The sequence below is a fragment of the Phoca vitulina genome, unplaced genomic scaffold, assembly GCF_004348235.1.
Source record: "Phoca vitulina isolate PV1807 unplaced genomic scaffold, GSC_HSeal_1.0 scaffold2, whole genome shotgun sequence".
NCBI classification, from domain to species: Eukaryota; Metazoa; Chordata; class Mammalia; order Carnivora; family Phocidae; genus Phoca; species Phoca vitulina.
Window position 1 is genome coordinate 29,930,662 of NW_022589705.1, and position 25,228 is coordinate 29,955,889.

Consider the following 25,228-nt stretch of genomic DNA (forward strand, 5'->3'; position numbering starts at 1 on the left):
CTGAGAGCGGCAAAGACACAGCATGTGGGAGCACTAGCCATTCAGAGGCTGTTTCCTTTTTTATGACCTACCCTCAAAAACCACATAGTATCCCTTCTTTTGTACTCTGTTGATCAGAATCAGTCACAAGCCCCTGCCCAGATTCAAGGGGAGGGAAAACAGCCTCCTACTTCTCAGGAGAGGACTGCCAGTCACATTGTAAGAACACCATGTGGGATGATGTATACATATTGGTGTGGCCATCTTTGGAAAATACAGATTAACCTGTGAAATAGATCAAGCATATCGCTTTACTAATCAAGAAATTACTCAAAGTACTAGTACAGTAACACGTGTCTTAGGTGCCTCCCACAACACTGGGATCTATTTTGAATATTACATACATTCCACATTATTACTGAGATAAGATGAAAGATGTGTAACGTATCAAATCAAGCTGTTGACTGGCACAAGACCAGTGGGATGATCAGCATTTTGGGAGTATGCCAGCACTCCTTTTTTACATTGGCAAATGCACTTGTGTTTTTATCTACCTGGTTTGTCTAGAAGAAGGTTTGACAAACTACAGCTGGTGGGCCAAATCCACCTGGCCCTGTTTATGTGAAGTTTTATTGGAAGACACCCACTCATTTATTTTTGTCTATGCTGCTTTCGTGCTGCCATACCTGAGTTGAGTAGTTGCAACAGAAATCATTTAGCCAACAAAGCCTAACACAGTTACTCTCTGGCCCTCTACATAAAGTTTGCATACCCTTGGTCTAGACGATCAAGCAATTGCAAACAGTCTGAAATTCCCGCTACTTGAGGCTGTAGTTTTCATTTGTTCAGCACAGATGAGAACTAGCTTTAAATACAGAGTAGTAATAGTTTAATGCTTGCCCTCAAGAGTTCACAGTACTAGGGAATCAGACAACTCTACATTTACATAGTACAGTGTCATGAGTGGTACTATCTTAGAACTATGCACAAATTTATTTATCTGAAAAGCACTATGGCTAAAGATTAGGATCTGATTTTCCCCCCTCCCCAGAGAAGGCTTCCTGGAAGACTGATACTGATCGTGTTCTTGGAAATAAGTAGAAATTTAAAAAGGTGAAAAGGGAGCCTTAGATGTAGGAAAAGTATGAGCAAATGTATGAGTAGGAATTTTATTCTTCCAGGAATTCATTACAGCTGAAAAGTAGAGTGGGATTGGAGAAGTAAAGAAAGGTAGGACTGGCAGTGACCATTTAAGCCACTGAGGCAAGAAATGATTTGAAAGCTCTTTAAGAAACAGAATTGTCAAAACTTGTTAATTAATTGCCTATAAGAAGGCAGAGAATGTAGAATTTAGGATGACTGACCTGGGCAACTAGTGGTCCGGGAAAATGGTGCCATTTTACTAAGATATTGGGTACATTGGGAGGAATAGATTTAAGCAGAAAAGATAAGTTTCACTGTTGGAGTTTTTGAATTTGCAGTGCCATTGGAACATATAAATGAGGTCAGTTAGGCTGTTGGCTTTGAAAGTTTGAACTTAAGTAAAAGACTCAGGAGTTTTAAATAAGTGGGTATTTGAAGCCTTGGGAAAGATGCAGTCATCTACAGAAAATATGTAAAGCAAAGACAGAGCCAGAAATAGAAATGGGAAACAGCAGCACTTAAGAAGGAGGACAAGCCCATGGAAAGAACAGCTGGAGCCAGAACAGTTTTGAATACCTTTGCATTTAGTGGTTTTTGGCAAGTTTAGTTAAATGGTAGGATCAGAAGCTAAACTATAGTAACAATTCAGAAATGACAGAATGTGGGGAGAGCAATTAGAACGGTAAGGTTTGAATACACTGAAGAACTGAGTTACCAATTAAGTTAAATCCCTGTGGAAATGGCAGAAGGTAAGCTCCAAAGCACGGGTAGAGGGATTGACCTTAAATGAAGGTATACCATATTCACTGAGACATGCATGAGAGAGTGGATAAGGGAAGAGAACAGATATTTTTGAAAGCCTGCTTTTGCTGGTTGTTCTGATTGGTTGCATAAGTAATTTCATTCATCTTACCTCAATCTATTTTATGTAAGAATTATTGCTTTCCAATATAAATATGTAATAGTGTTTTATTTCTCATTTTGTTTATTTTCAGGTATCTGCATTCGGGGCAGAGTTTTCATCAGAGGCTTGCAGAGAGTTAGGCTTCTCCAGCAACTTGCTCTGCAGCTCTTGTGATCTTCTTGGACAGTTTAACCTGCTTCAGCTCGATCCTGACTGTAGAGGATGCTGTCAGGAAGAAGCACAATTTGAAACAAAAAAGGTATTGTTTTCTAGTATCTCTCTTCCATTAGTTGGTGTAGTTGAGATAAGGTGAAATGTTAAATTGCCTCATCAACTTAAATATAAAGTCTCTAGCTTTTACATTTTGTAGTTTTAGAAGTCAACTGATTTCTTTCTGGCCCACTAGATCAATTAAAGCAACTAGGAAGGAAAAGTTAAGGTTTATATACTAGGACCCCATTCTACCGTGGTTGTTTAACAGAGGGGTTGCAAAATGACTATAGCATGCTTGGATCCTAAAGTTCTCCAGTCTTCCTAAGTTCTGGCCACATGAAGATGCTTCTATTCATTTGTAATAAGAACTCAGTCTTAAAATGAAATATGAGATGAAATTGTAGTACCTAGGGCACCTGGGTGGCTCAGTCATTAAGCGTCTGCCTTCGGCTCATGTCATGATCCCAGGGTCCTGGGATCGAGCCCCACATTGGGCTCCCTGCTTGGTGGAGAGCCTGCTTCTCCCTCACCCACTCCCCCTGCTTGTGTTCCCTCTCTCGCTGTGTCTCTCTGTCAAATAAATAAATAAAATCTTTAAAAAAAAAAAAGAAAGTATAGCACCTACTACCTTTCACATAATTGTAGGTGATAAATAAACTATAACTTTTTATCTAGTTTACAAAGAATATGGTCTGTTAATTTACATGGCTTTTACTAATATTTATAGACACGTAATCTCCTCTTTAACACCTGAAAACAGCCAAGGATAGGTAGTTCTGACTGTCCAATAAAATCTGTTTTGTCCCATTGTTCAAATTAATAGTTAACTTGCTCGATTTTTAAATCTTTTTTAAGCCCCTACACTTTTTAAAATTCAGAAGCGGCCTGAAAAGATCATTTATATAAGCCAAATAAAACTGAATCAGTGAGTCCCCTGTGTTTGGAATGAGGAGAAAAAGTTAGCATCTCTGTTATGTTTCCTTTTCATATTCTCTTTCACTTGTACATACTGAATTCTGTTTTGAGGTGTTACAGTTTGTAAAGCTTTCCATAATTATACCCTATAGATAGTAAAAGGTTAATTTCTAACACCAAGTATAGTTTTATCGTTCTAAAAGAAAAATAAGCAAAGCTTTAAAAATGTTAATATTTAACCAAAATTTAATATTTGATTTCTCAGTTGTGAACCTGAAATTTCTGCTGTCCCCAAAATAGCTTCAGAGTCTTCTGTGTTTTTCATTTTCTTGGTTCACAAATATCGTTGATATATTTTCATGTTTAGAAGGTTTCTAGGGGCGCCTGGGTAGCTCAGTCGTTAAGCGTTAGCCTTCGACTCGGGTCATGATCCCAGGGTCTTAGGATCGAGCCCCGCATTGGGCTTCCTGCTCAGCGGGGAGCCTGCTTCTCCCTCTGCCACTCCCTCTGCTTGTGCTCTCTCACTGTCTCTGTCAAAGAAAGAAAATCTTAAAAAAAAAAAAAAAAAAAAAAAGGATTTCTATACATATGAGTTAGTCTTCATTGCATGTAAGGTCATATCTAAACAAGTTTTAAAAACTTGATTTTAAATAGATTTAAGATGTAGGACTTAACTAGCTTAGCATGACCCTTCCCTCTTAATTTTTGGGGTTTGTTTTTGATTTTTTTTTTATGAGATACTCATATGGGACGAATTGCCAAAGGAATCTGTATGTCATCCTCTAGTCATAATGCTGTTATTCTATGGTCCATACTACTACTTAGCCGACGATGATTATTTCCCAAGGCACCAAACTTAAAGGAATTGAATAACAAGGGGTGTTTTATAATAATAAACAATGTTTATCATATGCAACGTCTTGTAATTAGGGTAAATTGAGAGGCTCTATCCTTTAAGTGATATCAGATATTCCTAAATTGTAAATCAAGTGCATATAAAAGCTATTTTTACTTATTGCCCTTTCTCAGTAATCCTTCATAGCATACTTTTTTTTTTTTTTTTAAGATTTTATTTATTTATTTGAGAGAGAGAGAATGAGAGAGAGCACATGAGAGGGGGGAGGGTCAGAGGGAGAAGCAGGCTCCCTGCCGAGCAGGGAGCCCGATGCGGGACTCGATCCCAGGACTCCAGGATCATGACCTGAGCTGAAGGCAGACGCTTAACCGACTGAGCCACCCAGGCGCCCAGCATACCATTTTTATGTTATACTTTTACTAGAACCAAGCTTAAATCACACACTTCTCAAATTATATTCCCGTTCAGTTTTAATTATTAATTGAGCTCTGTGTGGTATCTTGATACTTCTCAGCACTTAACAGTTCAGCGATAACCATCAGCAAGTAGTGTACCAGTTAATATATGCCTAACTAATTATACACTGAAATAATTGTAAGTACAAGTGAGGCTGTATCCTAATATAACTTTTATGCTGTCTCCATTGTTTTTTCTTTACTCCTTGCCCATCATCTCTACAATGTACTTTTCATTAAGCATTTGCTTAGCATACTGTTGCACAAAATCAATGAATGGTGGAACCAAAACATGTCAGGAACACTTAGAAATATTGCTGGACATACCAAAGTATGGCATGTCGGACAAGCCTCCATTCAGATGCAAACCACATTCAGGTATAGAAGCAGTACTTCAGTAGTACTTCAGTACTGCTCTCTAGATTATTGGTACATGATCATATGTAATATTATATACAATATTTTTTTCTGTTTCAGCCCTGGCTTAAGGCTTAATTTTGAAATCATAGTTTAATTTAGGGTTAGTTTAATAAAAGTAAAAATCTGCAATATGTAGACTAGTGCCTTACATTAAAAACATTAAAAGTACTTAAACATGTCTCTGTGTATATATATGTATGTGTGTGTGTGTGTGTGTAAATCATCGTGAATATAAATTCTTTAGAAAAGAAAATTATATACAGGAGTGTTTTAGCAATTTATATATAATAAAAAAGTGTAACCAGAATCACTCATTTTGGTTCTTGCTTGGTTTATAGGCCTCTCCAGAGATGAGGCTAATCATTTTTAGTAATCCTTACTCATTTAACAGACTGAATTTAGTCTTTGATAGCCAGAAGCATAAAATTTGCTTTAAAAAAAAAAAAAAAAAGCACCTGGGTGGCTCAGATGGTTAACTATCTGCCTTCAGCTCAGGTCATGATCCCGGGGTCCTGGGATCGAGCCCTGCATCAGGCTCCCTGCTTGGCGGGGGGCCTGCTTCTCCCTCTCCCTCTACTGTTTCCCCTGCTTGTGTTCTCTCGCTCTCTGTCAAATAAATGAATAAAATCTTAAAGAAAAAAAAAATAGCAGAAAATGTCTTTGAAATCTCTTATTCTGTAAATATATGCTCCATTATTTTTACTGGGTCTCATTCTCCCCCACCCATTCTGTTCATAAAGGACCTACTAGTAAGCATCACAAATACTAGCTAGAATGAGATTTTTTGATAAGTTATTTTACTACTAGTTTTGCTCATAACTGTATCTAGGTACCATTTATAAACATTAGGATGTTGGCTTAATTGTAAAGAGCGTAATAATTTGTAATTTGAAGAAAAAATGTAAAAAATGTAATGAAAGAAAAAATATTTAAATTTAAATATTTAAATCTTGGTGCTATTTTTATACAGTTGGTATTTTATACGGTTAGCATGAGTAACTTCAGCTTAATGTATAGAATCTTAAGATGGAAGGGAAGGGACCATTTTTTTTCTACTACTGACTGACTTGTTCCTTGTGGTGGGACAGCATAGTAACTGCCAGTTTCTGAGTGTTGTATCTTTTAGCTTTTCCCATGAGAAAAGGATTAATTCTTTCTCGTTGACTATTTTTGAGATATTTTAGGCAGGGATTGTTACTAACTCAAGTTAGATCACTACCAGTTGATAGCTAAGGTAGAGAATAATATAAGGCCCATTGGCTGCCACAGCAGCTATGTGGAATGTTGCCCTGGGGTACAGAGAGATGAAGCACTAAAGAGCAGATATTAGGTAAGCAATCCCATAGATAACTGTCACTCCCCCCCCCCCCCAACCAATGACTAGAGTAAATAACTTCTACTTAAGCTGTCTTTAAAGATTTAGTTCAAGTGTCCACCCTTCTGGGAAGGCTTCCCTAATTTCAGCTCCCTTACCTCTCCACCACTAGCACTCCCAGGTTATGTTAGCTACACCTCTGTATTCCCAAAGCACTGAGGATACCTTGATATGCACTTACCTTCACTATACTGTATCTATTGTTTTGCTTTTCTTTCTCATCCCATAAAATTACGCTCTTTGAAGTCTAGGACAGTTTCTTTCTGAATCCCTGGCCTTCAGCATATAGTATTTCATAAGTTTTTGTCCTTGAATGAGGCTGTTTTTACTAAGAGTAAGTTGGAAAAGGTGATCTTTTTTTTTCATTAAACCTTTTTTGAGTGCTTTCTATATACCAGGCACCAAGCTAGGCATTGCTGATACAAAAATTGAAGGGCATTGGGGCACCTGGGTGGCTCAGTCGGCTAAGCATCCAGCTCTTGATTTTAGCTCAGGTCATGATCTCAGGGTCGTGAGATCAAGCCCTGCATGGCTCCACGCTCAGTGCAGAGTTGGCTTGAGATTCTCTCTCTCCCTCTTCCCCTCCTCTCCCCCTGCTCACTCTCTCTAAATAAATAAATAAATACAGTCTTTAAAAAAAAAAAAATTGAAGGGCAGTCCCTACCCTCGAGGAGCTTATAGTCTAATGGGGAGATAGACCAGTAAGCAGGCAAATAAGCCTAGAGTGATAGGTGTGGTTTGCTAGGGGAAGAGGGAACAAAGCTTTGAAGAGTTAAGATTTGGGTTGAGAATTGACAGAAAATGTACCCAGGTGAGTAGAAGAAAAGGGAATCAAAATGGAATCTCTGGATACAGAAGACTGGGACCCAGAGTGCAAGATGGCAAGGGAGGAGTCTAGAGATAAAAGCAGGAACAAGGACATCATGAGTCTCAGAAGTCATGCTAAGACGTCTGGGCTTTATCTTGAGGGAATGGGAACCAGTGGAAATTTGTAGGCCAGGGAGTAACTGATCAACTACCGGTAGACAGAAAAGATAATTTAAAAATATATATGTTGAAAATATACTTGAACTTTGTAGACACTTGTGAAAGACCTTTTTCATATATTTCACTTATGCTGAATATAAAAATAAGATTTGTCTTTATGTTGGCAGTTATCAATAACACTTTTGTTACAACTGTTCATCTAAGTATAGATCTCTCATTTGTATATTTTATTTATAAAGATATTGCAAGCATCCCAAATAGGTCTAAAAAGAGAAGTTAATTTTTTAACACACATTTTGAGATTGAGGTCTGACTGCTAACCTTAATAGGTATTTTTGCAAACAGTACACCACTATCAGATTAAAAGTTTCCTGGAATTTTCCTGGGGATAAGCATAAATCAGATATTTTTTTCTATTAAGATTTTTTTTTAACTTCTATTATCCAAGATTTATAAGATTAAATGTAGTATTTCAATAGATGGGTTATTTTTCTCCTCTTTTTATAATCTTTCCAGTTCTGTGAATTTGAACTTGATTAAGGCAGGTTGGTGCTTTTTTCCTGTCTCCTCATTCATTTAAGGTTTTCATATCTTAATGATTTCAACTTCTTCTGGACATAGTTATAGGACTTTTGTATTTTTCCTTAATTGTTTGCTCCTATTTCTTTAGCTAGCACCTGTTCTCTTTAAGATCTTGGTTCATCAAGATCCTTGTAGTCCCACTGCTTTCCTTTTTCTTTCTAAATATTTTTTTAAATTATTTAATTATCAATTATTTAGTTGGTTTTTAGTACTTCCTATTCTTTCCCATTTATACCTGCCTTATCTGTGAGCTATCATTCTGAAGGTTTAGCTAGTGGTGAAACCAGAGTACCTTCGGAGAGAAAAAAATTGACTTAGCTGAATTAGTCAAAAATATGAACCAATAAGCAAATGATTTCAACTTAATTTGCTGTTCATTCAGTCTTGATTATATCAGGAGGGAATTTAGAGTAGTGGTTAAGAGCACAGGCTCTGGAACCAAACTAGGTTCAGAAAGTCTTGGGGCGCCTGCGTGGCTCAGATGGTTAAGGGGCTTCCTTTGGCTCAGGTCGTGGTCCTGAGATCTAGCGCCATGTCAGGCTCCATGCTCAGTGGGGGAGTCAGCTTCTCCCTCTGCCTCTCCCCCCTCACTCGTTGTGCTCGCGCGCACGCGCTCTCTCTTGTTCTCTCAAATGAATAAATGTTAAAAAAAAAAAAAAAAGTCTTTACTCAGCTGACAGTCTTGGACAAATTACTTGATCACTCTGTGTCTATTTCCTTACTTACAAATTGGAGTAATAATAGTTACTATCTTATAGGGTGGTTATGAGGATTAAACGAGTTAATACATGTACACTGCTTAGAATAGTCCCTGGTGTATAATAAATCCTAGGTGAATAGTTGGGGCTGGTGGTGGTATCTGATTTGCTGATTAAAAACACAAAAAATTCGGAGGACTCTGAGAATAGCATAATAATAATTGCTCTTGGCAAAGTAGGATTTAAAAAAATAGATGAGATATAACATGAACTATTACACTTGCCAGTCTTAAAAATTTGGAACAAAATTTTCTGTTACTCTGCTTTCGAGCTCCTAAATCAATTGAATCAAGAAGAACAAGAAGAAATAGGATAACAGAATTAGTAGTATGAAAACTTTTCACCGTTTGCAACTGCTTGTTTATGTGGAACAAAATACAGAAATAAATTATGCCAGACATAACCCTGATTTCAAATTTTTTAGTCCTGCTGATTGACATATTTTAATAAGAATACTATAAAAATGAATTTTAAAAATATGTAGCATTCTGATCATTTTTAAATGCATATGAAAACTTCATTTGGAAAGAAAGGATTTTACTAAAAAAAATTTTCAAAACCAGGGCACCTGGGTGGCTCAGTTGGTTAAGCATCTGACTCTTGATTTTGGCTCAGGTCATGATCTCAGGGTTCTAAGATTGAGCCCCTCATTGGACTTGTGTCGAGCATGGAGCCTGTTTAAGATTCTCTCTCCCTCTCCCCCTCCTACCCACCCCCACCCACAAGTGCCCTCAATCTCAAAAAAACAAAAAAAACAACAAACCATTGATAAAGTGGAGCTTTGTCTTAGGACAAACCTATTCCAGAAATTAAATGAGACCCTTTTTTAAAGTCAATTTAGGGGGCGCCTAGGTGGCTCAGCAGGTTAAGCGTCTGCCTTCGGCTCAAGTCATGATCCCGGGCTCCTGGGATCGAGCCCCACATCGGGCTCCCTGCTCGGGGGGAACCTGCTTCTCCCTCTGCCTGCCGCTCCCCCTGCTTGTGCTCTCTCACACGCTCTCGCTCGCTCTCTCTCGCTCTCTCTCTGTCAAATTAAATAAAATCTTTTAAAAAAAATAAAATTAAAAAATAAGTAAATTTAGAATAAAATATTATTGGTTTTCAAACTTTTTCAGATGACACATCGGTTTGAAGCTATGATTTTCTTTGAAAGCAGAAATAACAGTAAATTATGTTTGTAATATAAAAATGATCACTTCGTGAAAACAAGTTGTCAGACTAATTACAATTATTTTCCTACTGACATTCCTCTGCTGCTTATACTTTTAATCTAATACATAGTAACAGGTTTCAAAGGTTTAAGAAAATTTTGGAAGAGAAATCACTTAAAAGTGATTTATTTTTTATTTTTTTATTTGAATTTTGGAACATCTTGGTCTCATTCACAGAATACAAGTAGAAGCCTAGGCTGCAGATCACCAAATTATACCATTACTGGTTCTGGAAAATAGCTCAACATTTCACGTATTTGATAAAGGGCTTTTATTTTCACTTAAAGATATACTACTCAGATAATATTAAAAATTAAAAAATATTTATATTTGGTAATGATTGTATTACACTAGATTTAAATAAATGGACCTACATAGTGCATAAAATAATTTTAAGAATGTAGTTAGATCCCTTCCACTTCCCATTCCATTACTTAATTGGAATTAGACTAATGCTAATTGTCCCACTTTATATAGCATATAGATGCATTCCCATTTTCTATGTGTAATACTCTTCCTTCACATTTACATGCACTCCCAGCAAGCCAGAGACAGTAGAGAGGAAATATTAATACATGTATAGTTTATTAGAAGTTTATCCCCTTCTCGGGCGCCTGGGTGGCTCAGTTGGTTGGGCGACTGCCTTCGGCTCAGGTCGTGATCCTGGAGTGCCGGGATCGAGTCCCGCATCGGGCTCCCTGCTCGGCAGGGAGTCTGCTTCTCCCTCTGACCCTCCTCCCTCTCATGCTCTCTGTCTCTCATTCTCTCTCTCAAATAAATAAATAAAATCTTAAAAAAAAAAAAAAAAAGTTTATCCCCTTCTCTCTGTTTATAAAAGTTTTTGAAAGAGTTAAATTATTGTCTTAGCTACTAGTTTTGTGACTTTGAGTTAGCAAATTACTTTGGAATCTTCAGTTTTGTTGTAGTAATTACACTAGCTCACCTTTCAGTGTTTATTGTACCTTGGTTATATGCTAAAGTATCTTACCTACATTATTTAATCCTCACAACAACTCTATAATGTAATACTACTATCCCTATTTAACAGAAGAGGAAACTAGGGTGTTAATCTATCCAAAGTTACCCAAGCAATTGGGTGCCATAACCTGGCTTCATCTCAAGTCTGTTTGACTCCAGATTCCCAAGTTTTTATTTATTTTTTTAAAAGATTTTATTTATTTGAGAGAGCACAAATGGGTGGGATAGGGAGAGGGAGAAGCAGGCCCCACTACTGAGCAGGGAGCCAAAAGCAGGACTCGATCCCAGGACCCTGGGATCATGACCTAAGCCAAAGGCAGACGCGTAACCAACTGAGCCACCCAGGCACCTTAGAGCCCCAAGTTTTTAAACCTCTATTCTGTCTCTTATCTTGAAAATGTGAATACCTACTTCACAGACTTTACTGGAAGAAAATGAGTGAGTTAAATATAAAACACCAGTCTGACTCTTTGAAGGTCCCTTTTGCATTTATAGTTAACACAATTCCACCACTAGTTTTTATTTTAAATTATTTAATCTTTATTTTTCAGTGTACCATAGACTTTAATGACTCCCATTACTTGGTGTTTTTTGAGGGTATATTAAATTTGGCTTATTTAAGGCCCAAACATTTTAAATAAGTCACATAGCATTTCATAATTTAAGTAAAAGAACATCAAAACATTTAGTTCTATTCAATTTACATGGAAAATCTGTAGCCAATTTCAGAGTAATTTAGAAGTCAGCTTAAGCAGCATTATTCAAGAAAGTGGCATGTATTAAGCTTTAGCCTATCTACTACTGGTAGAGATGCTACTGGAGTGTAAAACTTAGAAGGATGAAATGGAGGTTAAGCTAACTGTGCGTGAAATTGTAGTCACTAAAGAAATTTCACAGTTGCTTAAAATAGCTTCACTTTTGTAGTAATGTCTATAGCATCAATACATGAGCTGATTTCTTCAAAGGAAACAAATATAAGTCTTCAACAGATTATTCTAATTATAATATAAAACATTCTTCACTAAGAAGCTTTTTTTAAAGATGTGAATAATGTTTGGCAACAGTTCTAATTCACTGAAAGAATCACTTAAGACTCCTACATAGCAACACAAATATTTACTTAATAATAGCCACTAACATTTGTTAAGTTATTATATGAAGGGTGCTATTCCTTTATCTGAGTTAATTTATATAATCTTCACAACCCTGCGGTAAGTACCATTATTATCCCCATTTTATAGTTGAGTCTAAGACATAGAGATCTTACCTAAAGTCATTCAGCTAGTAAATGGTTATAAATATATGTATCATATTTAGGTAACAGAAGTCTTAAAATATTTTATGTAGTTATTTAATTGAATTGGTAATATTTAATTTTTTAATATTTTCTAAATGTAGCATTTATCTGTCTTAAATATCAGGGTTTTTTTAGGTATTTACAAATTAGGATCAAGGTTCTAGCTAAGCATATTAAAACATTTTATCACATTTGCAGATTACAATATTTAAAAAGGAAATAAACCCTTAAAGTAATTCATGGTCTGTTTCCAGGCTGCCTTACAATTATATTTCCTAGACATACCTACCTAAGAGTCAAAATAAACTTCGTTTATATACTAAATATTTCTTCTTGTTATAGGCTTCTAGAATGTCAAAGTAAGACAATAGTCACTGTCCTCAAGGAGTCCAGTAGAAGAAACGGGCATGGAACTAGAATACAGTTGGCAGGATATTTTATTAGGCTAAAACATAATATCCAGTGTTAGGAAGGTACCCACTAAAAGAGTTAGAAATAAAATAAAAGTTGAAAAGAGGACAGAATCAATAAATCTCTTAAAGTTGATGTATTCAGACCCATAGATACAACCACATTAATCACAATGAAAGTGACCAACAGAAGAACTAAAAACAGTTCAAAAATTATTGAGTGGGAGGCAGAGGAAAGTTTTTACTTCTTTTATACCCTTCTGTACAGTTTCTTTATTATTTCCAGATGCATTGGTTTCTTTAAAGAATTCAGTGAGGGGCGCCTGGGTGGCTCAGTTGGTTGGGCGACTGCCTTCAGCTCGGGTCATGATCCTGGAGTCCCGCGTCGGGCTCCCTGCTCGGCGGGGAGTCTGCTTCTCCCTCTGACCCTCCCCCCTCTCGTATGCTCGCTCTCTCTCTCTCAGATGAATGAATGGGATCTTTAAAAAAAAAAAAGAAAGAAAGAATTCAGTGAGAAGTAGGCTGTAAATAAAATATACTCAGGTGCTATGAAAGCACACAGAAGGAGGGACATAACCACCTTTTGACAGTTGGGGTAAATATCACCACTTGCTTATATAGAAGTTGCTGTTTATGCTAACTTGGAAAATAATTATGAGAAAGTTCTCTCTGGCAGAAGGAAAAGTTAGCAAAAAGGCAAAGTCATGAAAAAGATGGCCATGTTAGATAAATCAGATAGCTTGGTTATGATGAGAAATGATGCTGGTTAGGAAGGTAGGACCTGTGTGTCTTGATAAGAAGTTTGGACTCTATTCTGTAGGCAGGGAACAAAATTAAAAAATTATAAACAATGAACTGGCATCAGATTTGTATTTCAATGAATTTTGTCAATATGAAGGATAGTTGATAGGACAGAGGGGAATACTGTTGCCAGAAAAATAACTTATATTGCCGTTTTCCAGAGGCAAGATAAAAGGGCTTAAGCCAACATATTGGTAGTAAAAATAGAGAAGGAGCAGACGGATTTAGGCAATAAAACCTTCAGGATTTATCAATTTACTGGTTGGAAGGGGTGAGTAAAGATGTTTGAGAAACTAGTAGCCTCAACGAAAGAAGGTTACAGGAGACTTCAACTAGTTACAAGGTAGCCCCTTAATGCAACAGTGGGGGATGGGAGAAGGGGCATTAAGGAGGATAACTTTTCATAAAAGCATACCCCTTTGGTACAAACTGCCTTTTCAGTTTTCCTTTTGAAGAATTAAGTGTTAAAAGCTTATCTGGGTACCGTAATGTATTCTAAAATTGATAGTGTGCTTGTCAAAAAATGGGCAAAAAATAAAAATGTGTGGAACAGCCTAGTGTCTTTTGTTCTACTTTCATATTGACACTCTTAATATTTAAGAAATTTAAGCTTTTGGGTTATTATAGCTTTATTTTTGTATCTTAGTATATATTAGGTGCTTACCCTCTTTAGTTTTAATAGAGAGCAACCATAATGTAATTTGTGCTGGTGGTTTTGTTTTTTATTTCAGATATTTGCAACCTTCTTAAAGATAATCATAACTGCCCATTTTGTGACAAATAATGATGTTCAGTATTGGTATGATAATAACACTAATAGAACTGAATTCTCGTTTGAAAAGCAGCTTTTGCTGCCATATAATAGCACCCTATGGTCTGTTTTTGAGGCTATTGAATATTTGGGTGTTGAACCATAGTTTGTCTGGATCTCAGTTTTTCAAGTTAAGAGGAAAATGGGTTGTATTTTTCAAACATTTAGGAGCAAAAAGACATTGAATTTTTATTGAGTACCATACACTAAATACTTTGCCATTTTCTAAAATATTTTTACTTATTACCAAGGGGCTAATTGGTTTTATTTTAAAACTACTTAGATGCTCAGTCGGTTGAGCATCTACCTTTGGCTCGGGTCATGACTCCAGGGTTCTGGGATGAAGACCACATTGGGCTCTCTGCTCAGTGGGGAGCCTGCTTCTCCCTCTGCCTCTGCCTGCCACTGTGCCTACTTATGATCTCTCTCTCTCTCTCTCTCTCTCTCAAATAAGTAGATAAAATCTTTAGGGGAAAAAAAATACTCAAGTTCAGGGTCATTTTTACCAACTCTTTGGATGTTTTGACTTCAGGAAATATAGTGGTGATGTGTCAGGTTATTTCCTTTCATTCTATGATATTTCCTAAATATCAGTAGAATTGAATGCATTGTTCCCAGGTGATGATCCTGGATTATTCACACCAGTAACTATAGATGAGGAGGGGGGTGTATCTGTGGGTGTATTTGTTTTCAGGTGAAAGTCTAATCATTACAGTCCTAAGTCTTGGTTATGAAATTCTCTTTGTTTTAGGTACATGAACAAATTCTATTATTCGTCACAATATTGGAAGAAACCTTGTTCTGTTTTCCCTCAGATTTCATAGTTGGAATTGTCTAATTTAGAATGTGGTGATGTCAAAGAAACATTTTATTTCTTGGTTTTTGTTTCATTTTGTTGTACTTTATTTTAATACATTTTCAATGAGCTTTTTAATGGAACAGTGATTGTATCTTAATGACAGATTCCCCCAGTGTATTCTTACTTTCTCAGAACTTAATTTAAATTAAGGTAGATGTTACCTTGCTTGTTCAGTAGCTTTCTCAATCTCAAGGCAGAAACTAAAGATACAAAATACAAAACTAAAGAGCACTTTAATAATGTAGTAGAATAAGCTTTAAACTAAGCTTCCTTAGACAGTCGTTCCTTTGTTTTTTCAGAGTTCATTAGAAAGCACCTTAAAAATAGTGTAATCTCAAGGATATAATATTAGAGAATTATATTTACCAGCTTCGTTTGCTAAAATTGTAAAGCTGAACTTATTTCCCTAATCCTCCATATTCATTCATTGTTCCTTTTCAAGAATGCCATTAGTCGAAGTATATGGAAGTGTCAACAGATAAACCAAATGCCTTACACATCTGCTGCTTCAGTGACTTGAAGTGAAATCTTGACAAAACCTTTACTACTAGATCTCAAAAAATTTAGTGCCCTAATTGTCCATCTGTAATTGTAGCTTGTTGCTTCTAGCACTCTATGCACTTTAAAAAATATTTAAAAATATGGGAATTATTTTTTTTTTAAGATTTTATTTATTTGACAGAGAGACACAGCACAGCAGGAGGGGAGCTGGAGAGGGAGAAGCAAGCTCCCCCCTGAGCAGGGAGCCTGACACGGAACTCTATCCCAGAACCCTAGGATCATGACCTGAGCTGAAGGCAGTTGCTTAACCAACTGAGCCACCCAGGCACCCCCAAAAAGATGGGAATGATTTGATGATGAATAATGAATTAAAATTTAAGACATTAGCAGATTACTAAATAAACAATTTTGGTTGAAAACATTTTCCCTAAGAATTAACTTGCCAAATTTTGCAAAAAATAGCTTCTGCATGATGTATTTTTCTACTATAAAAAAGGAGTAATGTTGGTTTTAAGAAATTTCACTGGATGCAATTAATGGTTGGAAGAATGGCTCACTTATATATTTGAGTACATCATAATTGTTTCTATTTAAGAGCTCTAAATAATGTAATATTCTGCTTTTGTCATGTTCTAGCCATACTTCCTTATTTTTAAATCCCTACATTTAAGGGCAAGCCTTCAGTAGACCTATAAAATAGTTACCCCCCCCATATCTGAATTCTATTCAACAGTTAAAATTTTTCCTTTTGTTCACCTAACATTAGAGCATTTTCTTCATATTGCTACTTAATATTCAAAGTTTTTTCAATTTTTTCTGATAGTACTGAATTTTATTAATGTTAAAGTTTTGCCTTTAAATAAAAGAGGATTTCGAAAATAAGAGTATATGGTTGTAAGCAATGTTTCATAAGGGAAGTAAACAATATTACAGCATTTGTCTTGCTCTAGTCAATGCTTACTTGGTTTATCTTTTAGAATTGGTTAGTCTCTTGAGCAAAAGCCTACTGTTTGTTCGTTTTGCAATATTTGCCTTATTAATACTTGAGTATAGTCCAAGGCAGTAATTCTCATCCCTGGCTGTTCATTACAATCACTTGGGTACCTTTAAAAGCAGTAATGGTAATTAAAGTACTGATACCTGGATCTTATCCCCAAGTATCCTAATTTAATTGGCCTGACATGGAGCAAGTTTACAGATTTGTGGTGGTGGTATGAAGGCACAGTAAAAGTTAACAGATGCAGTGCCTTTTTTTTTTAATTCGGAAAATTTACATGACTCAAAAGTGTCACCTTTGTTCAGTGTTCTAAATCAACTTATTTTGTAATCTAGTTATCTGGTAAGAAACTGCATAGACCTGTTTTGTTTTGTCTTGCCTGTTAATCTGAACCATTTTGTAGCCACAGGGTTTTACTTTAATTACAGCAAGTTAACACCACAAAATTAAGATTTTGGCTGTTGGCTATATATAAAAACCTCATTAGCCCTAAAAATTTAAAACAAGAGGTTGGTCAGGTTTGTATGAGAGGGAAAAAATTATTATACATGGCCTAAGGTATGTTTCCTCTAAGTCTGCCTATTAGAGTTTTTATCATGAATGAATGTTGTACTTTGTCAAATGCTTTTTTTGCATATTGAGAAGATAATACGGTTTTTATCCTTCATTTTGTGAATGTGGTGGATCACATTGATTGATTTGTGAATATCAAATCACCTTTGCATTCCTGGAATACATCCCTCTTGATCATGGTGAATAATTTTTTTAATGTATTGTTGGATTCAGTTTGCTAATATCTTGAGGATTTTTGCATCCACGGTCATCAGAGATAGTGGCCTCTAGTTTTCCTTTTTGTAGTGTCTTTATCTGGTTTTGGTATCAGGGTAATGCTAGTCTCGTTGAACGAATTTGGAAGGTTTCCTTCCTCTTCTGTTTTTTGGAATAGTTTGAGAGGAATAGGTATTAATTCTTTAAATGTTTGGTAGAATACATCTGTAAAGCCATCTGGTCCTGGACTTGTTTTTTGGGAGTTTTTTGAATACTGATTGAATTTCATTGCTAGTAATTGGTCTGTTCAAATTTTCTATTTCTTACTGATTCAGTTTTGAAAGGTTATATATTTCAAGAAATTTATCCATTTCTTGATTGTCCAATTTGTTGGCATATAATTTTTCATAATTTCTATAATCCTTTGTATGTCTATGGTGTTATTTCTCCTCCATTTCTGATTTTGAGTCCTCTCTCTCTCTCTCACTCTTTTTTTTTTGATGAGTCTGGCTAAGGATTTACCAGTTTTGTTCATCTTTTCAAAGAACCAGCTCCTGGTTTCAGTGATCTGTCCTATTGGGTTTCTAGTCTCCGTGTATTTATTTCTGCTCTAAATTGTATGATTTCCTCCCTCCTACTGTCTTTGGGCTGTGTTTCTTCTTTTTCTGTCTCCTTTAGGTTTAAGTGTATCCCAAGAATTTTGGATCATTGTGTTTTCATTGTCTCCATGTATCTTTCGATATCTTCGATTTCTTAGTAGATCCATTCATTGTTTAGTAGCATGTTGTTATTTAGCCTCCATGTATTTGTGTTCTTTCCAGATTTTTTCTTGAATGATTTTCATACCATTGTGGTCAGAAAAGATGCATGATACAATTTCAGTCTTTTCAAATGTATTTGGACTTGTTTGTGGCCTAACATGTAATCTTTTCTGGAGAATGTTCCATGTGCACTTGAAGAGAATGTGTAGGGGCGCCTGGATGGCTCAGTTGGGTAAGCATCTGACTCTTGATTTTGGCTCAGGTAGTGATCTCGAGGTCATGTAAATCAGCCGCACATAGGGTTTGGCTCTTGCACAGAATCTGCTTAGAATTCTCTCTCCTTCTCCCTCTGCCCCTGCCCCTCACGTACACTCTCAAATAAAATCTTTAATTAAAAAAAAAAAAGAAAAACATATTCCTCTGAGTGGAATGTTCTGAATACACCTGTCAGGCCCACGTGGTCTAATGTGTCATTCATAGCCACTGTTTCCTTGTTGATTTTCTGTCTAGATGATCTGTCCATTGATGTAAGTTGGTATTAAGGTCCCTTACCGGGGCACCTGGGTGGCTCAGTCGTTAGGCGTCTACCTTCGGCTCAGGTCATGATCCCAGGGTCCTGGGATCGAGCCCCACATCGGGCTCCTTGCACCACGGGAAGCCTGCTTCTCCCTCTCCCACTCCCCCTGCTTGTGTTCCCTCTCTCACTATGTCTCTCTCTGTCAAATAAATAAATAAAATCTTTAAAAAAAAAAAAAAAAAGTCCCTTACTATTACTGTGTTACCATAAATTTCTTCCTTTGTCTATTAATAATTGCTTTATGGATTAGGTGCTCCTATGTTGGGTGCATAGATACTTACAATTTTTATACCCTCTTGTTGGAAATAACAAGTGTTGGCAAATACATGGAGAAAAAGGAGCGCTCATGCACTGGTGGTAGGAATACAAATTGGTGTAGCCACTGTGGAAAACAGTATGAAGTTTCCCTCAAACTTTAGAAAGAATTACCATATGATCCAGTAATTCCACTACTGGGTATTTACCCAAAGAAAATGAAAACACTAACTCAAAGAGATATACGCATCCCTGTGTTTATTGCAGCATTATCTACAATAGCCCAGATATGGAAGCAACCCAAGTGTCCATCGATAGGTGAATGGATAAAGATGTGGTGTATGTATACACACAGGCATGCACTTTTGCGCGCACACACAGTGGAATATTACCCAACCATAAAAAATGAAATCTTGCCACTCACTACAACATGGATGGATCTAGAGGATATAATACTAAGTGAAAGAAGTTAGAGAAAGACAAATACCATATTATTTCACTCATGTGGAATTTAAGAAAAAATGAATGAACAAAGAAAAACAAACAGACTTAAATACAGAGAACAAACTGGTGGCCATCAGAGGGTGAAGGTGGGTAGAGGGATGGCTGAAATAAATAAAGGGGATTAAGAATACACTTATCTTGATGGGCACTGAGTAATGTATAGAATTGAATCACTGTACTGTACACCTGAAACTAATATAACACTATGTTAATTATAATTCAGTTTTAAAAACCACTTATTTTTAAATGAGATGGAAATTAGGGGATTCAAAAGTCATGTTACTAATAAGGCAAATCAGTTACAGAGCTGAAGTAGTTTATTTTTTGCTTTCCATTGGGAGGATGGTTTAGAAAGTTTAGGAAAACCTATTAATCATAACTTATGTGGAAATAAGTGTGGACTCCCAAGGGAGAAAATGCAATTTTGCATGTCATTTTTATATTTTTCTAAAGGTTTTCATGTGTTTCCATTTAAATTATTTGGTCAGTATAATAAATAATGGAATAAGGACCTACTAGTGTCTAGAGATAGATTGTCTATACAAATGAGCTTCTTGAGGCCTACAAAAAAGAGGGCTACCAACTTGGTATTTAAAAAATAAGCTTGCTGTATAAAAGTTACCTAACTTTTTTGATTTCTCTTCCATTGGGTAGTTTTCCAGAAATGTTGAAGGTCAGCATTTTTTCTATGCCAGTGATGTTACTTTAAAAAGTCCAGATGCTAAGGGGGAAAGTCAAGGAATTACAAGTTTAACCTTTTTAAATCCTTTCATCCTTTGTGCCCTAGAGAATTCCTGTTATAAGTGGCATATATTTTCTTATGTGAATTTGTGTGATGCCAAAGATGCTTATGATTATGTCACTGAAAACGTATCATAATTTGTAGTTAATTTCAATTACTTATTCACCATGAAAAACCAGTGTTTTTCTATGAACACCACAAATTCATAAGTAAAATGCCAACTAGCATCACAAATTAATGCTTTTAGGGGAACCTGGGTGGCTCAGTTGATCCCAGGGTCCTGGGATCGAGCCCCATGTCGGGCCCTCTGGTAGGGCTCTGCTCAGCAGGGAGCTTGCTTCTCCCTCTCCCTCTGCCTGCTCGTGCTCTCTCTCTTTCTCTCTCTCTCTCTCTGTCAAATAAATAAAATCTTTAAAAAAAACTAATGCTTTTAGAATTTGGTATTAATAATGTTAGGCAGCTCTGAGATAAATTTTCTTTTTGTTTACCCTAAAGTGAAACTAAGCACAACGTACTCTACAAGTATGTCAAAGGAACTCAAAATATTTTTAAAGTTATGTAATGAAAAAAGAGGTAATTAATTCTGTTAAATGAATAATTCTCTTCATTCAACATACATACATTGAGAAGCTTTGTTGTGTCTAGTTCTGGAGGTAGTTATGATAAATAAGACATTTCTTTTCCACAGTTAAGTTATAGAATATTTATAGTACATTATAAGAACAGAATTCTGGGGTACCTGGGTGGCTCAGTCGGTTAAGAGCCTGCCTTTGACTCAGGTCATGATCCAGGGGTCCTGGGGATTAAGCCCCGCATCGGGCTCCCTGCTCAGTGGAGAGCATGCCTCTCCCTCTCCCTCTGCTGCTCCCCCCTGCTTATGCATGCATGTGTGTGCTCACTCTTTGTCTCTGTCAAGTAAAATCTTAAAAAAAAAAAAAAAAAAAAAAGAATTTTGCAAAAAGTACCTGCAGGATAGGAAATCAACAAACGTTTTCCTGGACAAAGTCACATCTGAGCTGCCTATTTATTAAAGAACATGTTTCTAGTATTTTTAACCAGTTGTTTTGTGGTACGGAGAAGTGCTTTCCATGAATGCCTCACAAGTCTGCTGGGATGCAGAATCCTTGAGTCCTTGAGATAGCCAAATAGGGACTGGGATGCACAGGGCCCACCAAGCTAGTCATCTCCAGTTATAAGCAGCCTCCTCTTACCCCATTGCTCCATGAAGTTGTTAACCATTTTCCACATGTCATGATATGGAGACTATTGGGAAACAGTGGTGTAGAGAAGTGCTATTATGTAAGGTAATGGAATCACCACTTAGAGTTTCCAAGGGATCACAGACTTACAAATAAAAGCTAAATCTAATAACCAAATTTTAACTGGCCTTACTACTTTTTTAACTTTCTTAATTCTGGTAATATATATATAACATAAACTTCACCATTTTAACTATCTTTAAGTGTACATGTATCTCCAGAACTTTTTCATCTTCCTAAACTGAAACTCCATTCTCAATATACAGTAGCTCCTATCCTTCCTTCCCCCAGCCCCTGGCAACCACCATTCTACTTTCTGTCTCTCAACTTGACTGCTCTGAGTACCTCATAAAAGTGGAATCATACAGTACTTATCCTTTTGTAATTGCTTTATTTAACTTAGCCTACTGTCTGCAAGATTCATCCATGTTATAGCATGTGTCATAATTTTCTCTTTTTAAGACTGAGTATATCACATTTTGTTTATCCATTTGTCAATAGACATTTGGGCTGCTTCTAACTTCGGGCTGAAAAGTGGAATTGCTGAATCATATAATTCTATTTTTAATTTTTTAAGGAACCACCTTTTTATTTTCTGTGGTGGCTGTACCACTTTATATTACCAACAACAGTGCCCAGGGGTTCTAATTTTTCCACATCTTCACCACCACTGGTTTTCTGTGTTGTTTTTAATAATAGCCATCCTATCTAGTGTGAAATGGTAGCTCATTGTGGTTTTGATTTGCTTTTCCCTAATGATTAGTGATGTTGAACATCTTTTCATGACCTTATTGGTAATATGCGCTGATATTTTTAAAGATATTCTGGGGTCTTGTCTAACAAGATTAACTAAAAAAATTAGATCCCCCTAATATCAAATTATAATGCTGCAGAGAATCTTTGGAGATCATCAGAGTTCTTAATCTGAAATCCATTAGTGGTTTTAGAGAGCCATGAATAGCTCAAAGCAAAAGTTCATCAGATTCTCAAAAGTATCTGTGATCCTCAAAAATTTAAAAACTATTGATCTAGTTCAGAATCTCCAAAATGTTTTAAAAAAATATATCATCTCTTGGGTATAGATGGAATTAAAGTAAATTTCTCATTTCTTTTTTTTTTTTTTAAGATTTTATTTATTTATTTAATTGACAGGGAGAGAGAGAGAGACAGCATGAGAGGGAACACAAGCAGGGGGAGTGGGAGAGGAAGAAGCAGGCTTCCGGCTGAGCAGAGAGCCCGATGTGGGGCTCGATCCCAGGACCCTGGGATCATGACCTGAGCTGAAGGCAGTCGCTTAACCAACTGAGCCACCCAGGCGCCCCGTAAATTTCTAATTTCTACTCTGTACTTTTTTATATTTTCCGAAGTATTTAAAATAATCATAGTGCATAGTGCATGGGATATTTATGCTATTTTAGGACTTAAAAAGTAAAATCCATCTTTAGCTCTTAGACCCACAATAAAAATGTAAAAGCTAGCAAGAAATAAAATGGATATAGTAAGTTTTTATAATTGCCTGCTTTCTCTTAGAACCCTAGCATCCCCATGTCACTACAAAAAGAATGGGCAGGCTCTACAGCTGAAAAAAAGTCACGTTTTTCCATTAAATCCATTTCATCTGAACTCATTGCAATAAAATTTTTGCATTAGAGTTTTTTTATAATGAGCTTTTACTATAAATTGTGCAGGTTCTATATAGCTAGAAAAGCGGTATTTACCATTTAATTCATTACAAGTGAATTTCATTAAGGGACAATATTTGCATTTAAATTCTTTCTAACGAGGGGTGCCTCGGTGGCTCAGTCAGTTAAGCGTCCATTCTTGGTTTTGGCTCAGGTCGTCATGTCATGATCTCATGGTTTGTGAGATAGAGCCCCACCTTGGGCTTCCTCTGTCCCTCTCCCTACACACATGTGCAGGATCTCTCTCCCTCTCTCTCAAATAAATAAATCTTTAACAAAAATTCTTTCTAATATTTTACTAGTTTTTAATATCTTTACATAGTATATACTATAATTTTTAAAGGTGTTGAGGTTTTGTTTTGTTTAAAACATTGATTGCTTAATTTTAACCAACCAGAAAGAATATCCATGGCCATATCCATAGATATTTATCTATGATGGATAGATGAGTACAAACCTGTGTTCAATTTAGCATTCTAAAGAACTATAGGAAATCTTTAGAATTTTGTGAAGAACTTAGAAGGACATCTTATCTATTCAAATTCATTGTCCGTTCTCCACATCTCCTTCAATCTTTTTCCAAGTAGAGCTTAAATTCCTCAATCATTTAATATACATGGGCCTCTATTTCCTCTTCTGTCACACTGGAACTACATAGTTCTCTCCAGCTCTGAACATTTGATTCTCTTTATCTGTTTAATTGTAATATTTATTTTAACTGAAATAAGTACATTTTAAAAATTATAAGGGCGGCACCTGGGTGGCAAAGTTGGTTAAGCTTTCAACTCTTGATTTTGGCTCAGGTCATGATCTCAGAGTCGTGGGATTGAACCTCACATCAGGCTCACAGTGTGGAGTCTGCTTGAAAGATTCTCTCTCTCTCTCTTTCCAAAATAAATAAAATCTTAAAATTATACCAGTTTTTTAAATTCTTGTTTTTCCTTTTGTAGCTTTATGCAGGTGCTATCCTTGAAGTTTGTGGATGAAAATTGGGGAGGTTCCCTCAAGTCCAAGGTATGTAAAATTATCTCCAGTAAATTCTCACTTTAATTTAAAATCAACATTTTACAAGAATAGTTTCATTAAATATTCCCAAGAATAAGTTTTTTAGGATTATACTTTCTCAACAGTGTATGTATTTTTTCCACATTTTGTTTTCATGGAGGTAGAGTTTTATAGTAATTGTTGAATACAAGGTTACTTTAAGCATAATATATGATACAACACATGATGAAGTGGTTATTTTCTTAGGAGAGCCTTTCCCTAAGTGTAACTTTTACAGGAGGCTTTGTTTTACCAGATATGAATGTAATCCCTTTAAGTAACATACCATTCTAATACATCTTAACTGTAAACTGATTTATATAAAATGCTCATAAGGGACAGTTGGAGTAAGTGAGAATAGACCTGTACAAAGTGAAAAACCGTGAGGAAGAGAATTAATTACCATAGAGCTTGAGGCGCAGAGGAGAGGCAGTCATCCATGTGCAGGGTCCTCTCAGGGAATTTTAAGGATAAACATATGACAGGATAATTGTGAAAATGTATTCTTCTGGTTGACATCAAATTGTAATGGAGCTTTGCATCTCCAGAAAGACTTGGACTAAGACTTTTCTATTCTGTCCTGGCATGTCATTTGAAATTCAGTTTTATAAAACTGAAATTGTATAAAGGTAATGAAGCTATTTTTTTTATATAACGAATACGTAAGTGCTCAGTTTATATACCTTGTTTTTATTTCTGCTAACTTTCTCATGGTTTCTCACCTTGTTCACTTAATGGCAAGAGAATTTTTTGGACTTAGTATTTTTTAAATTACCTGTATTCACACATGACCTTTATTGCTGACCTAGAATTATTTATAATGATATATTGCTCTTTTTGGCACAGAAATGTAATAGAGTAATAGTTTGGCTTGGGACATTTTATATGAGGCCCAAAGCAGATACGCATCTAATTAAATACATTCTTTGTCAGAATAAACACATTCTAATATAGCACAGAATATATCTACTTCTGCTTAGGGGAAAAAATTCCTCATGCTGATTTTTTTTTGCCTTCAGCACACTCAGAATTGTACCACAGTTGGTTTTGGTTTTTATATCACTTCTCTAAATGATAGTTTGATCACCCTTATTCCTAGAAATTGCTTTTTAATTATATTATTCACATTTACTGACTTGTTTTATTAATAATCTTTTGTGACTTAGATTTTCATGAGGTTAAGA

At 36.0% G+C, this 25,228-nt stretch overlaps 1 protein-coding gene across 3 annotated transcripts in view; it reads left to right on the forward strand.

Annotated features, from left to right (window-relative positions):
• Positions 1 to 25,228, forward strand: part of SELENOF (selenoprotein F) — a 54,993-nt gene that overhangs the window by 6,259 nt on the left and 23,506 nt on the right. For all 3 annotated transcript variants that reach the window (XM_032424595.1, XM_032424578.1, XM_032424586.1), the window contains exons 2-3: positions 2,118 to 2,285; positions 23,951 to 24,014. In XM_032424595.1, coding sequence (XP_032280486.1) covers positions 2,118 to 2,285; positions 23,951 to 24,014 — 232 coding nt within the window. The remainder of the gene's footprint in view (positions 1 to 2,117; positions 2,286 to 23,950; positions 24,015 to 25,228) is intronic.